The sequence below is a fragment of the Rhinatrema bivittatum genome, chromosome 3 (genome assembly GCF_901001135.1).
Source record: "Rhinatrema bivittatum chromosome 3, aRhiBiv1.1, whole genome shotgun sequence".
In the NCBI taxonomy this organism is placed as follows: Eukaryota; Metazoa; Chordata; class Amphibia; order Gymnophiona; family Rhinatrematidae; genus Rhinatrema; species Rhinatrema bivittatum.
The window spans coordinates 274,881,853-274,898,528 of NC_042617.1; the positions used below are offsets into that span (position 1 = coordinate 274,881,853).

Below are 16,676 nucleotides of genomic sequence, written 5' to 3' on the forward strand. Positions count from 1 at the left end.
GCGCTGGCATTTCACTCGCTCCCTACACACCCTGCCTTCATGCAAGCCCTGGCTCTGCTCCTTAACGGAAGACTGTGGTGGCAGATGGGGCCCATCTAGTCCCAGTTTCCTTCCTAATTAACGAGACTGTGGACTCCAGCTGGTCCCCAGCTTTCCCTTCGCTTTCTCACAAATAAGGCTCCTCTCTTCCCTGTCCCGGGCTTTCTTGAAATCTGTTACGGCTTTTGCCCCACACCTTCTCCACTGGGAAGCCCTGCCCTAAGGTTACCCAAGAGTCCTACTCCCTTTTTGCGTCACTGTAATATCTCATTCTAGAACTTCGTTTTCACTGGAAAAAAAAAAAAAGTTTGCTTCTTGTTTGATTGATACTTTGAAGTAATATGAACATCTCTATCTTATCCCCCGTCTCTTGTCTTCTACTCTAGGATAAGCATATTCTGGCCCTTAAGACTCATTTCAGAGGGCTTACGTTGCAGACTCTGCACCATTTTTGTCAGCTCTTCTCTGAACTGCCCCCTCCTCCGTCTGCATCCTTTGTAAGGTGGCAGCCTCCACAAACTGGGTGCAGCACTTCAAATGCGGCCTTGCCAATGATTTATGCAAAGGCATTACCACCACCATGTTCCCCCCTGGCTTTACCTGTCCCTAGGTATCCCTGGTAATTCCTCTGGGCTCCGGCAACTGCCCTGCCACATTGTGTTGTAGTCTTGGGATCATCAGATGCAGTAAGCTTGCGGCACATCTCAGTATCTCAGCCCCACCCCTCCCCCACCATTGTGTACTATGCCTTTGGAGTTCTGTGGCTCAGATGCAGGATGTTGCACTTTCCCCCCCCCCCCCCCCCCCATTTAATCTTAGCTGCCAAGCACTTAACCATTCCTCAAGCTTTCTTGGATCACTCTTCATTTTATCTGTTCCATGTGGAGCATCCACTCTGCTGCCAGCTTTATCGTCTGCAGAAAGGCAAACCTTTCCTTCCTACCGCTATGCAGCATCACTTTATAAACATACAAAGCAGCACCCGCCTCAGGACCAATCCCTGAGGTGCTCCACTGCTCTCCCCTCTTCCCTTGGCATGAACCTCATTTACCACCAGCCTTCTGTTGCCCATCACTCAACCTGCTTCTAAGTTAATCAAGCACCTTTGAATGCACCCCTAAACTGTCTTTAAGCCTTCTGTAAGGGGACTATGTCACAAGCTTTACTAAGAACCGTTATCCAGTATTCATCCCCGATCTCATTCTCTGGTCTCCCAGCCAAGGAAATTGACCTCCACCTGGTAAATCCATGCTGCCTTGGAATCTAGAACCCACTGGATTAATAATTTTCCACTATCATTTCCTTTAGATGTGGCTCCAATAATTTACATGCCACAGAGATCAGACCAACTGAGCTGTGGTTACCAGTCTCTTCTCTATTTCCATTTTCATGAAGAAGGATGACATCTGCCCTGTCAGCGGAGCTGCCAGAGCCGTTCTAAGCTTCTTTGATATCCTCCAACATATCCCATCTGGCCCCAATGAATTGTCCTCTTTCAAATGCTAGCTCCATGCGAACGCTCTTTCTAAATGAATAGTATCTCACCCTCTGCCACAAGTACCGCTGTCATCCATTTGTGGACCTTATCCAGATCCATCATTGGTGAACACTGGACACAAGGATTTGTTCAGTATTTCTGCTTTACCTTTCACACCCTCCACGCCTTCCTCCTTTTCTCCTCTCGGTCTTACAATCCATCCTTTGCACTTTCTTCTTTCATGGGCACACCTGAAAAAAAAGCCTTTTTCTTTTATCCTCTTTGATCCACAACGGACTTTTCTGCCCCCCCACCACTCCCCAGGAAGGCCTGGGGATAAATCAGCCACAGTGCTGGAGGGGTTCACCTCCTCTAGGATGCACCTCAGTGCCACTGGTTGGTTGACACGGCCGCTGTCGCAGCAGCTGTTTTCTCTTCCTCCCTGGGCCTGTGGATGTGGCCTTTACAATGCATGGCTGTCCCCATCAGATAGGACATCAGAACCTGGATCCTCTCTGCCAATCCCTACATGAGCTGATAGTTTACAAAATCCCCAACAACATATCCATTTGTGGGTTGCCTGCACTATGGCAGATTTATCCCACATCACAGGTCCTAGGATAAAAACACTGGACACAGCTCACATTACAAACCAGTGTCAACTTTTTTTTTTTTTTTTTTAATAATTTACAAAGTGTAATGTCTGGGCATTTTGCCATCATGAAACACTTTAATAAATACAAAGCAGACATCGGAGAGAAAGGGCTAGCTCCCTCACAGAGACCCTGGTGCAGGTGAAAGATGAGTAGCTGACCCCCTGTATGTTCCGTTAATGGGAGCTCTTCCTGTACACAATGCCCAGCGTCCATCCTCCCAGCTTGCAAGGGGATTCTTCCCTCTGTGGCTCCCCCCCCCCCCCCCCCGGAGTCTGAACAAAGAAGGGCTATGGCATCCGTGAACACCAATCTCATCCCTTTCCTTACATAAGGAAGCCAGAACCTGGGAAGAACAATGAGGAGGGGGACGGGGGAACAGTATTTCATCACGTCACTTTTCCTCACAGATGGAAAACGACTCTTACCAGCATAATGTTGGTCACCTCTTCCTATCAGAGATTCAGTCTCATGCTATTCCAGTTTATGCTACCAAGCAAGTCATCAGTCATGTACATTAGTGGGTCTCACCACTTCTCCACCCCCACAAACAGAGCAGATCCCCAAGCAGCCCTTCTAGTAGCTTTTAAAAGCGGACCTCCTTATAGTCATGTTACAGAGAGGAGAAGTAATGAATCCCAGTGAAAGACATTGCTCCCCATCCTGCCCCAGAATGAATCATTTATAAAATGATTACTTTTTTATGCCCGTACGCTGTTCAAACACTGGAGGAGATGTGCTAAGGCTGGATGAAACTATTGATCCGTGGGTTTCAGAACACCGAAGGTTGCCCAGCTGTAAAAGCCTTTCCTCTAGCTCCTTCGTAAACTCCCAGCTGCCCGGTACACTGTCTGTGTGAGAGGGAACTGCTGCTCCTCTCACAGCTCCATACTTGGCACTGCTGTAACCATACTGCAGGAAGAGACATTGCGAGAGCTGCACTGCGCTTCACTGGGGAGAGGGGGGGTTGGAAACTACACCAGGAGCACGGCTCTTAGTACTTTGGGTACAAGGGGATGCTGCTAAGTTCTTCTACATGAGGGTGGTTGTGGTGCAACTTTATTGGTGCAGTCAATGTTATCCATACAACGTAGGCCCCGGGAAATGAAACTGGAGGGAGCGCAGGGGGGTAAGGCACTTGGTCTAAGAATAAAGAGCTGCAGTTTGTTCCCTGAGCAAATTTTTCCACCCCAGGATGTTTTCCCACCCAAGACATGACCTGCAGTGATACTTTTACTGTATGCCACATGCTCAGAGACTGAAAACGAATGCACAGCAAATAAACTGAGAAAAAGCTTTTAATTCCAGTGTGTTTAATCGCCTCTCAGCAAGTTCACCCTCTCTCCCTCACCTTTCCCATTTCCTTCAGCTCTCCCCCCTCAGTCATCGTATATCCTTCAGCCCTCCTTTACCTTTCAACTAACCCTTCTCTCTCAGCTTTCCTCCTCCCATCAGCTCTCTTCCACCAGTTCGGTCTTCCTGTGCTGCCACTGCTAATGCCCAGGACAATGTCTCAGAGTAGGATACTTACTGACAAGGAGCCAGTTGCAAAAATCACAACTGGTATCCCCGTTTTTGCTTCTGGCCTATACGCATCTCCAGCCCTGTGCACATCTAGCAGTGCTATAGAAGTAGTAAGTAGTCACAGAGGATGCATATCCCCAGGCAAAATAAGCATGGTAAGAGTTTGGAAAGCTCCTCCAACAATATCAAGTGCTGAAAGTATTTCAAGTGCTGCTTTGCTGTTTGTCATTAGAAATCTGCACTAGTAGCAATCAGCCTCTCCTATAAATATTGGACACAGACTACAGAGCTGTAGTGGGACCACACAGTAAGAGATTCTTCCAAACCTCCAACTACAAAACCAATCATCGCAATGATTTAGGAAAGTTTGGTGTGGACAGAAAACTGGGAGAGGGCTGGGATTTTACGGCGGCTCGGAGAAGGGACTGCAGATTTTTCTAGGGCCCCCTACCAACAAGCCTGTTACTCGGTGTCCCTCAGAGGTCGCTGGATGAGCCCCTTAAATACTGGAGTTGGGGAGGCAGTAAGCGCTGGGATAGTTTGCATTCTGAATACAGCAAATTTCCACACGTTAGAGGCTCTGAGCTCCTGTTTCAAAAGTCATGCAAGATGGGGAGATGAAATGTCCCCTCCAGGCACCATTAAACAGCCATAAGCTGCGACTCCAGGATGAAGGGTACCGTTCTTATACCAGGGGAAGAGAAGGAAGGGTGCATGTCTTATAGTGAGGGGGAGAAGCACAAGCAAAGTTTATCTTTTATAACAGCTGTATCCCAAAGCGCAGAGCAAGCAAGGGCAAAAAAGTGCAGCCCCCCCCCCTCTAGTACGGAAAACAAGGCAGCAACTGTTTGTCAGCTAGCACACCGCCCCCGCTCGAGGTGAATGTGAATGGTGAGAAGATGACAGGCATTAATAGTTTCTTTCGGTGAGGGTTTGCTCTGGATCCCCGGGTTGAACGACTGAGGGGAGGTCCTGGGGCCTTAGGCACAGGATCTGGACAGCAGCAGGAAGACGCCGCATCAGCACAAAAGGTTCACATTCCTCTGCCCCTGACCACAGTTGCCTGCTCAGCCGTCCGTCTGACTGGGCAGAAAGGTAAAATCCACGGTGCCCCCCAGGAATCTTCGCTTGAAGTTAAACCCCCTACCCAAAAAGAGAAAAGTCCTTGCAGGGGGGGCCCCCAAGCTGTGTCGCAGGGGCTGAGGGCCTATGAAGCGCTGTAGGAATAGCTTTCACTCTCCTTCCAGTTCGTCACCCACTCTTTCCTCTGAATGGTCCCCGTCTTCTCTTCCTTGTAGAGCCGGCGGTCCTCGCGTGGGATCTTTACTGCGTGGTACTGCGGGACTTTGTTCTCCTGGTAACGGGTCCGCTTGAAGAAGCCGCACTGAGAAGGAATGGGAAATTCAGAAAACTTGTTTAAGCAAAGGAGAATAAAGGAAAATGCCGACTTACTGTTTGCTCTTCTCGCGGAATCAGCATTGTCCCCCGCATGATCCATTCTGTGACCTCACAGTCTGGTGCCTGAGACCTCACAATTCACCTCTGCCCGGGGGGAACACTAGAGAACATGTGGCCAGAAAGACCTGAGATACCTGCTCTCTGAGGAATAAGCCAAAATCCAGCAAACCCTGCACGCAAATACTTATCCCAGTGGTAAATCAGGCAAATGAGAAGGGGTTTTTGTGACATCACATAGTTTCAAAAGGTCCAAACAGGACCCTCCATCATCACAGACAATGGCTGCTGGACTGATTGACAGTGTTGCCAATTTTGCAATTTTGTTGCTATATTTGGCAAGTTTTTCAAGTGGATGGAGATTTTAGAAATATGAACATGACAGGGAGCTAATTTTGCTGTTTTTAATAAATTTGGTGACATATTTGGCAACTTTCTCACATTTCTAAAATCTCCATTGGATTCTGTACTGACTGAACAGAACTAAAGGCAAAAGTGTTTTACAATACCCCAGCCTAGAGTTTCCCAATGATGTAGACATTATACCTAACAGTCCCACGTAGGAAGGGCCCTGCTGCCAGACTGTGTAGGATTCAGCCAATGGGAAAGTGCCAGGAGTGTGAGAAGTTGAAAGCAAGCTCTAATCTAGCGACTGGAAGGGAGACGACCAATCCCTATGCTGTGCTAGAGAGGTTTAAGTGTGAGCTGGCTAGGCTGAACTCAATGGGACAGAGCAGGGGGATACTCGTTGAATGAGCACATGAGCAGCAGAGTGTGTGTCTGTGTGTGAGAGAGTGAAAGTGTGTGTGTGAGAGAACACGTGAGTTTCTGTGTCTAAGAGAAAGCACGACTGTGAAACACACAGCTGCCCCCTGCCCCTGATCTTCGAGTGACTGGATCTCAAAAGGTTCCAGCTATTCTGGTACCAACACAGTTCTAGCTACCTTTTACACAATCTGGAGGCTCTTCTCAGTGGATTTAATGACTTTATTCAAGTAGGAGTTGGCAATAAGAACATAAGAAATTGCCATGCTGGTCAGACCAAGGGTCCATCAAGCCCAGCATCCTGTTTCCAACAGAGGCCAAACCAGGCCACAAGAACTTGGCAATTACCCAAACACTAAGAAGATCCCATGCTATTTATTTATTTATTTATTTATTTAAAGCTTTTTTATACCGGCATTCATGATAAAATCACATCATGCTGGTTTACAGGAAACAGGGGAGTGATAACATTGAACAAAAAACTGGTGTTGATAGGTAGAGAAGAAAGTTACAATAAAACAAGGGAAATTAGAACTTGGAGAAGAAGAAGAGTAGCAAGAATAATTTAGGCCATAACAATGAAAAGAATAAATTGAATTAAATTAATTACATAGTGTTAAAATTAATTACATAGTGTTGATGGGAAATTTACAAGTGGTTGTAGTATGTCTGGAGAAAGTTATGAGAGTCCGTTGTGATCGTCAGATGTGATCAGGAAAGGCTTGCCTAAACAACCATGTCTTTAGCCTTTTTCTGAATGTTGGTAAGCAAGGTTCCTGTCTGAGGTCAGGGGGGATGGTATTCCATAATGATGGTCCAGCGATGCAATTAATAGCAGTGGCTATTCCCTAAGTAAACTTGATTAATAGCCATTAATGGACTTCTCCTCCAAGAACTTATCCAAACCTTTTTTGAACCCAGCTACACTAACTGCACTAACCACATCCTCTGGCAACAAATTCCAGAGCTTAATTGTGCGTTGAGTGAAAAATAATTTTCTCCGATTAGTCTTAAATGTGCTACTTGCTAACTTCATGGAATGCCCCCTAGTCCTTCTTTTATTCGAAAATACTACTAAAGAACCAGAAGGCCCTAAATCTACTAAGGACAGAGAGTGGTGTGCATCTAAGGGGGCCGATGCAATACAGTGCGCTCAGCCAAGCACACTGTATAACCCACAGTTGGACGCGGGTTAAATAGGCGCTACTCTATCCCAATGCAATAGAGGGATTAGTGCCTATTTAACGCGTGTCTGATGCGGAGTGAGTGAGATAGCGCTCATCACATGCAAATATTACTCATTCACTCCAATGCAAAAAAATAAATGTGCGTCTCAGACACACATTTATTGCTCAGATATTAACGCCTGCCTGGAGCTGGCGTTAATAGCTGAGCGCATTGAAAAGAAGTACAGAAAAGCAGAAAAAAACTGCTTTTCTGTACTTCTTTAAAAGTTAAAAAAAAAACAACTCAGCTAGCCGCATTGGCCAGCTGCGTTATGAACACCGACGCCGATAAACGCGGCGTCGGTTTTCATAACCGGTGAACTGCAGTTATGAAAACCGATGCCGAGTTTATCAGCATCAGTGTTCATAACCGGCAGACCACCGGTAACCGCAGGATCGTGTTAGCAAGGAGGCGCTAGGGTCGCACAAGCGACCCTAGCACCTTCTTGCTGGCGCAACCCCCTAATTTGCTTATAGCATGGCGCCCCCCCTTGTGGGAGCCATGTGCGTGTTAAGAAAGCGGGCACTGACTTTTCAGTGCCTGCTTTCCGTATTTTTTATAGCATCGGCCCCAAGGAAATTAAAATGGAGGTGACGTTTGATGCATCACTATTCTCTTTACTTCAAAAACAGCAGATGAATTGGAGGTAAAGACTTCCATGTTGGAAGGCAGTGTAACACTACTACAGGTGTATTAGAATATTTAGGGACAGTGGATGTGCAGGGATAGTAGCTAGCGCTATCAAGTGATATATATGAATATGCTTGAAGGGGGCCAAGTGAGAGACTGGACCTCAGCTAATTGCTTTGAGAGCAGCCACTGAAGACAAATGCTTATAAATACTGTTTTTTTTCTCTCTTTCTCTCTCAGAATATTGCTTTTGCTTATATTGCATTTATTATAATCAATGCTTTTAATTATAACCAATTGCTTTTATTACAATGTATAAATATATATTAGTGTTTTGTGTATTATTTCCACTGTGCAACAGCAGTACCAAAGTGTAAAAAGGTAAAAATATTATTTTATTACAACAGGTCAAAGTCACAATCATTGCTGAATTGAAAAGGGACTTCAAAGATGCAAAAAATATAGGAGTCAGAGAAAATAGCTTAAAATTTCAGTGATTTCAAAGGGAATAGAAAGTCATGATCCAGCAACATTTATGGGGACATTTCTGTGAAAACTACTGGAAATTCAATTTATGAAAGATCCTGAGCCTGAAAGCAAACATGCACCACTTTCCCATAAGGCCAGCAATGGTAACTCCTATCTTGAGACACCTTCAACTACTGAAGTCAAGGTGCAGGCACTGTGGAAAAGAAAGAAATTGATTTTCACAGATGTAAACAAAGTCTTAGCTCAAAAAAGGAAGACGTTGCAGCAATGCGAAAGAAATCTGAAAGCAAAGTTTGGATTTTTCTATCCAGCAAGGAAGAAAGTCACTTTGAATAATAAAGCCAAAACACTTGGCTGCTCTCTTAGGTGCGCGTGCGCGAGCGCATCAATAAAACCTTTAAAGGGCCCGCGGCGGGAACCTGGCCGCGGACCCGGATGCTGACATCAGATCCTTGAGCGTATAAATGCTCAGGCCTCGCACTGAAGCATTGCCTTTGCAACAGGTCTCCTGTTCCAGGTTTCCTCGTACTCGTTGCTTCTCCGTAGGCTTTGCCTTGTCTCCTTGTGTCTCTAAGTTCCTGGTTCCAGTTCCGTGTTCATCTCTTCTTCGTGTTGATTGACCTCCTGGTTCCGACCTCTGCTACGCCTGACCTCGCCTGCCTTCTCCAAGCCCGACCTCTGCTACGCCTGACCTCGCCTGCCTTCTCTGTGCCTTGACCATTGCTACGTCTGACCATGCCTGCCTTCTCCGTGCTTTGATCCTTGCTACGAACAACCTCACCTCAGACTTTTTTGACTCCAGAGTTCCGCGTTGCTTGCTACACCTTCCAAGTGCCACCAGCTTCCATTCAAGCTTGACAGTGACGCCTCTGTCCCTATCCTCTGGACACGGACTATTAAGGCTTCCGCCTCCTTGCACTCAAGCACCTTCAATTCCCGCTTGTTCCATGGTGCTCGAGTTCCCGATCCGCATCCTGCCCGGGATAGGAATACGCCACCTGCTGGCTGCTGTCTCTGGGCTGAACCTGCTACCACTAGTACTTAACCTTGAGGCCCGCCTAAGTCCTGCCGGCCCCGGCACCCAAAGGCTCAACCCGAGGGGAACGTGGGCTAGCATAGGTGAAGCTCCAGTGGCCTCCAGCTTCAGCCCACTCCGCCTGCTGATGGTGGGGACCCATAGGCCCTCACCTACAGGTTGCATCAACCCCACCTCAGCCCAAGGATTCATCTCCTATGCAACAGCACCATTATAATCACAAACAAGAATGTGTATACGCATTCAGGTTTAAGTAAGATTCTCAATTACCTGCAGAAAATGGGAAAAATTACCAAGTTGATTCATGCAAAATTTGTCACAACACAATGTGAAAAATCTTCCAGAGATCTCCAGTAAAATGTAATGGGCATGCAGAAAATGCACTCTAGAAGGAAGGCAAAACGATTACCGGCATGGTTAAAAGGTGAGGTGAAAGAGGCTATTTTAGCCAAAAAAACATCCTTCAAAAATTGGAAGAAGGATCCATCTGAAGAAAATAAGAAAAAGCATAAGCATTGTCAAGTTAAATGTAAAATATAAATAAGGCGAGCTAAGAGAGAATTTGAAATGAAGTTGGCTGTAGAGGCAAAAACTCATAATAAAAACTTTTAAAAACATATCCGAAGCAAGAAACAAGTGAGGGAGTCGATTGGACTGTTAGACAACCGAGGGGTTAAAGGGAATCTTAGGGAAGATAAGGCCATTGCAGAAAGACTAAATTAATTCTTTGCTTCTGTGTTTACTATTGAGGATGTTGGGGAGATACCAATTTTCAAGGGTGATGAGTCAAATGAACTGAACCAAATCACTGTGAACCTGGAAGATATAATAGGCCAGATTGACAAACTAAAGACTATTGTTCAAAGTTGTCAGATCACTAGCTGATTGTGAAGAATAGCAAGAGGACCTTGTAGTTGCTAGACTGGGGATTAGGCATCAAAATGACAGATTAAGTTTAATGTGGACAAGTGCAAAGTGATGCATCTAGTGAAGAATAATCCAAACTATAGTTACACAATGCTGAGTTCCATATTAGGTGTCACCATCCAACAAAAGGATCTTGGAATTATTGTGAACAATACTTTGAAATCCTCAGGCCGGTGTGCAGCAGAGGTTGAAAAGCAACAGTACTACTTATTATTTAGAAAAGCATGGAAAATAAAACAGAGGATATCATGTCTCTGTATTGATCCATGGTGTGAACCTTGGATTATGTGTACCTTGAGTATTTTGTGCAGTTCCATCTCAAAAAAATATAATGGAACTAGAAATGGTACAGATATGGGTGACCAAAATGATAAAAGTATGGAACGGCTCCCTTATGAGATGAGGTTAAACAAGGCAGGGCTCTCTTCAGCCTGTAGAAGAGACAGCTGAGAGGAAATATGATTGAGAGCTATAAAATCTTGATAGGGGTGGAACAGGTAAATAGGGAATGGTTACTTACCTTTTGCAAGAGTACTAGGACTAGGGGGCGCTCCATGAAGTTAATCGGTAGCACTTTTAAAACAATTTGGAGAAATTATTTTTCACTCAGTACACAATTAAACTGTGGAATTTGCTGCCAGAGGATGTGAAGAGAATTAGCATAGCTGGGTTTAAAAAGAGTTTGAACAAGTTCCTGGAGGAGAAATTCATAAACCATTATTATAGCCAGGTAGACCTGGGTAAGTCACTGCTCATCCCTGGTTATGAGCAAGAAGATCTATTCGTTGGGCTCCCGCTGGATACTTGTGACCTTGATTGGCCACTGTCAGAGACAGAATACTGGGCCTGATCATCAAGGCCTTTTCCCATAGGCACACAAGAATCTTGGTGAGTCATGCCCATTGTATCAGATCGCTGCTTTTAGACCTACTGGGAGGAGATAAGGCCTTTCCTGGAAAATTCAGGGCCTGGAAAGAAAAAAACTGAACAGCAGATTCCACTGCAGGTCTTTTGAATGATAATTGAGGGACCAAATGTTTGACTAGAACCATTTTACAGTTCTCAGTTTGTTCTAAGAGTACTCAGTGCAGAAATCGCACAAGGTTTGGTATTGTTGGTTGCTGATACTACACTGATGTTGTACAATACAGTAGGTAGTATCCTCTCAATTAAGCTGTCGCTCAAATTATATATAAAAAAAATTCTTGTGAATTCAATAAAATTCCGTGAATATAATTCACCTTTGCTCCTATAGAAATGCCTGTGATGTTACCACAATTAGATTATAAATCTATTACTGAAGGAATTAGGTTGAAGAGGGCGCATGGATTGTGTTATGCATGAGGCAATGACCAGTGCTAGTGAGGAGTTGTAGAACCAGTGAAGAGAGGGGTACAGCTCTTTGTTATCACCATTACATGCAGTAATGTTCCCACCTGTCTCAGAAGCTAAACCATGAACCCTAGGTACAAATTGTATGTTCCGTTTTCAATAACTGCTTAATACTCTTTTCACAATCCATGCAAACTCCTTCCTAGGATTCACATAGTGTCCTCATTTAACACGTGCACTCACACAAACACGTCCTCATGTCGTATCCTTCTAGACCCTCCCACACACCTGCACATTCCTGAACACATACAACCATGCTTTAAACCTGTTAGTACATGCACTTCACTCACACCCACAACTGTGCACACGCAACGAAACATGCTTGCATGTATTTATACATGGTTATATGCCAATACCTGCAAACATGCTTACCCTCACACCTGGCCACATTTAAGTGCACACCCTAACTTGTGCAAGTACGGAAGCGCACATGCGCACTCCAGTGCACACAACCGGCCGGCCACACACATTCATGCACAGGAGTTTTTTCTGCATGCTGTTCTGGTTCCCACAGCAAACAGGGTGCGTGCAAGCTGCCATGGTTACCGCTAGGCTTCCTCAGCCTGCTTCTCCACTTCTGAGGGCTGCAATACTAAGTGGGCCCTGTAATAGTTAGTGGCGTAGTCCGACTTTCTGCTGGTCCTCTTGAAGAACCCACACTAGGAGGAAGGGTCACACAACATCAGCAGCTACAGCTGACAGCAGTAAAAACAAGTCTGTGATAAACGAGGCACCCTTACACTGTCCCCCCGTATTGGAGAAATTACTTACCTGATAATTTTGTTTTCCTTAGTGTAGACAGATGGACTCAGGACCAATGGGTTATGCTCCCCTGCCAGCAGATGGAGATAGAGTCAGGTTGCAAAGCTGACGTCACCGTACATATACCCCTGCAGTGACCTCAGCTCGCTTCAAAAGCCACTGTGGACATACTAGTGAAAGGACTTAATTGAAAATATGACTAAAAATATGAATAAAACATGATTAAAAAACAGATAAATGTAACTGTACTCAACCAATCATAAACACTAAGCTCCAGTAGGAATATAGGTACCTTAATCTAGGGATTAGATCCCTTGGATCTGAGGCCCATTCCACGGGAGGACCCATGGCACAGGTCTTGGGCAGCCGAGGGCGGGATGCTGAGTCCATCTGTCTACACTAAGGAAAACAAAATTATCAGGTAAGTAATTTCTCCATTTCCTAGTGTGTAGCCAGATGGACTCAGGACCAATGAAGATGTACAAAAGCTACTCCCAAATGGGGCAGGAGGCTGCCTGCAATCCGATCAACACCGCCTGTGCAAAAGCAGCAAACTCTCAGGCCTGAACGTACAGGCGATAAAACCTGGAGAAGGTGTGCACGGAGGACCATGTTGCCGCCCGGCAGATATCAATGGGAGACAGCAGTCTGACCTTTGCCCATGAGACCGCTTGAGCCCTAGTGGAATGAGCTCTATATAAATGATCTGGAAAGGAATACGACAAGTGAGGTTATCAAATTTGCGGACGATACAAAATTATTCAGAGTAGTTAAATCACAAGCGGATTGTGATACATTACAGGAGGACTTTGCAAGACTGGAAGATTGGGCATCCAAATGGCAGATGAAATTTAATGTGGACAAGTGCAAGGTGATGCATATCGGGGAAAAATAACCCTTGCTGTAGTTACACGATGTTAGGTTCCAAATTAGGAACTACTACCAAGGAAAAGGTTCTAGGCATCATAGTGGATAGTACTTTAAAATCGTCGGCTCAGTGTGCTGCAGCAGTCAAAAAAGCAAACAGAATGTTAGGAATTATTAGGAAGGGAATGGTTAATAAAATGGAAAATGTCATAATGCCTCTGTATCACTCCATGGTGAGACTGCACCTTGAATACTGTGTACAATTCTGTTTGCCGCATCTAAAAAAAGATATAATTGCGATGGAGAAGGTACAGAGAAGGGCAACCAAAATGATAAAGGGGATGGAACAGCCTCCCTATGAGGAAAGGCTGAAGAGGTTAGGGCTGTTCAGCTTGGAGAAGAGACAGCTGAGGGGCATATGACAGAGGTCTTTAAGATCATGAGAGGTCTTGAACGAGTAGATGTGAATCGGTTATTTACACTTTTGGATAATAGGACTAGGGGGCATTCCATGAAGTTAGCAAGTAGCACATTTAAGACTAATCGGAGAAAGTTCTTTTTCACTCAACGCACAATAAAGCTCTGGAATTTGTTGCCAGAGGATGTGGTTAGTGCAGTTAAGTGTAGCTGGGTTCAAAAAAGGTTTGGATAAGTTCTTGGAGAAGTCCATTAACTGCTACTAATCAAGTTTACTTAGGGAATAGCCACTGCTATTAATTGCATCAGTAGCATGGGTTCTTCTTAGTGTTTGGGTAATTGCCAGGTTCTTGTGGCCTGATTTGGCCTATGTTGTAAACAGGATGCTGGGCTTGATGGACCCTTGGTCTGACCCAGCATGGCAATTTCTTATGTTCTTAAGCTATGGTAACCCACAAAGCTGGTTCGCCCTGTTTCCTTCCGCAGTGAAGGACAAACAGGCGGTCCATCTTTCGGACTGGTTCTTAGACTTCCAGATACTGCACTAAAAGCCTCTTGACATACAAATCACAGAGAAGCCAATATTCCTCTGCATCCTATCTAGGCTTGGCAACAAAATGGACTGATTCAAATGAAACTCCAAGACTACCTTGGGCAAGAAGGATGGAACAGTACGTAGCTTCATCTCCCCTGGAGTCATCCAGAGGAAAGGCTCCTAGTATGACAATGCTTTCCATTCAAAGATGTGACATGCTGAGCATATAGCTACCAGGAACACCATTTTCAAAGTCAATAAATACAAGGAAAGACTGCGCAGTGGCCAAAAGGAAGGACCTGCCAAAAAATTACAGCACTAAATTAAGATTCCACAAAGGAACCGGCAACCGCATGGGAGGCCAAAAGTGCTTCACTTCCTTCAGAAAATGAGCCACGCTCGGAAGAATCGACAGGGAGATCCCATTCACCTCATCCCTGTAACAACTGCCACTGCAGAATATTCCTGTTTCTTCAGGCGAGCCCTCTCAAGGGTTAGACCATAAGACAGAATAGAGTAGGATCCTCGTGAAGGACCGGTCCCTACTATAACAGGTCCCTGTGTAGTGGGAGGCATACAGGGTTCTCTATCAGGAGCCTCCACATGTCCACATCCCATGGATGCCTGGGCCAATCTGGAGCTACAAGCAGGATTAGCCCCCTGTGTTGCTCGATTCTGCAAATGACCCTGCCTAGCAGGGGCCATGGAGGGAAGGTATATAGCAACTCATCTTCTGGCCAGATCTGAACGAGAGCTTTGACTCCCAGGGACCACAGATCTCTGCTACGACTGAAGAATCGAGGAACCTTCACATTGTGGGATGCGGCCAGCAGGTTGATTGATGGGAGGCACCAACGATCTACTATCAGTTGAAATGCTTTGGCCGACAAGCAGCTACAGCACCCCTCGCCTATGAGGGGAGGTTCCAGGAGTTTCCAGCATTTCCGCCCCTACAGAAATTTGACATTTCAGAGGTCTTGACCACTTGGGAGGTCCCAGCCCTTTTGTACCTGGCAACCCAGGAGAGGGGCAGGTTTGGGTTCAGGCTTATCCCGAACCCCCCAATGAGATTTTACCGACCCACCTCCGGGATGAGGAGATAGAGGTCGTCTGTCTCTCTCTTTTACCAATGGTGGGTCGAGATTACTTCTGACAAATGGGTACTGGAAATTATACGAGAAGAATATGCACTGGAATTCCACATCACTCCTCAGGATGTATTCATGGTGTCTCCTTGCCAGTCCCAGCACAAGAAGCAGGCAGTGGAGATTACACTTCTAAGAATCCTCAGGTTGAGGGCTGTGATTCCAGGACCTATGCCCCAAGAAAATAAGGGGCATTATTCCATCTATTTGTTGTGATCCCCCCTGTTGCTGCGCTGCAGGAGGTATCTTACCTTCCTCCAGAGGCCGCTTTGAAGCCAGGGCCTCGCCTGTGTTCCATCCGGGACTTGCTCCAGGGCCTGAGAGGCCTAGCTGTTCCTGTGGCGTCGTGCCTGTGTTTGGACTTCCTGCTTCCAGCCACGCCCGTTTCTCTAGGGGCTGGCCCGCAGCTCTCTTCCCCAGTTATAGGGCCAGCAAGGGGCGGTCCTGTCTAACTCCTCCCAGGGTGTTGCCTACAACCTCCAGTATATAAGGACTTGCTTGTTAGTTCCTGTTTGCCTTCGGATTGGGTTACACAGTTGTCTGTGGCCTCTCCCGATCCAGGTCCTCCGTGGTCTGCCGTGTCTAGATGGTACCTTGTCTCGATGTCTGTTTCTGACCGTGCCTAGATGTCTGTTCCTGTTCCTGCCAGCCGTAAGGGCTTCGGATGTCAGTATCCCAGCATCGGAGTTCCTGTTCGCCTGGAGTTTCCCTGCACCCTCCTTTCCTCAGCGTGGTCCGCGACCAGCCTTCCTGGGCTGTGTAGGGCGCGTCTGGGACGGGGTGGTCCGTGACCAGTCTAGCTGTGCTGGCTGAGTAGGGCGCCCTGTTGGACAGTGCCATGTTTCCGTCCTGCCTTGTCTACAATGTCTTGCTTCAGCCCTTGCCCTGATGTCTTCGTGTCTCTGCCTTGACCTACATCCTCGTCTTGGTTCCTGAGCCTTCTGTCCTGTTGGGCCCTGGAGTGGCCAACAGGAGAGATTCGTCCCACGGGCTCTTGAGCTTCTGTTCCTGCCAGCCGAGGGGCTTCGGATGTCAGTATCCCAGCATCGGAGTTCCTGCTCGCCTGGATCTTTCCTATGTCTCGCTTCAGCCCTTGCCCTGATGTCTCCAACGTCTTGCTTCAGCCTGGTTTGGATGTCTGCTTTAGCCCCCGTCTGACGTCTCAGTGTAAAGGACTCTGTCTGCCCTCGCCTCTGTCCGGCCTGCTGCCCATTGCCGTTCCCAGCGGCAGGTCCGAAAGGGCCGGGAACAGTCGGAGGACCGTTCATCAGTCTACTTCCCCGTGTTGGCTACCATGGGCATGCAGGTCCGGCTGAGGGTCGGACTCCCTGCTTCT

At 46.4% G+C, this 16,676-nt stretch overlaps 1 protein-coding gene across 4 annotated transcripts in view; it reads right to left on the reverse strand.

The window, feature by feature from the left end:
- Positions 1-2,179: 2,179 nt before the first annotated feature.
- Positions 2,180-16,676, reverse strand: part of ITGA7 (integrin subunit alpha 7) — a 169,190-nt gene continuing 154,693 nt past the window's right edge. For 2 of the 4 annotated variants that reach the window (XM_029594683.1, XM_029594684.1), the window contains exon 25: positions 2,411-5,077. In XM_029594683.1, the coding sequence (XP_029450543.1) occupies positions 4,901-5,077 (177 nt within the window). In that variant the 3' untranslated portion in view covers positions 2,411-4,900. Of the gene's footprint in view, positions 5,078-12,160; positions 12,274-16,676 lie in introns of all 4 variants that reach the window. The other 2 variants (XM_029594685.1, XM_029594686.1) reach the window with 2 other exon arrangements.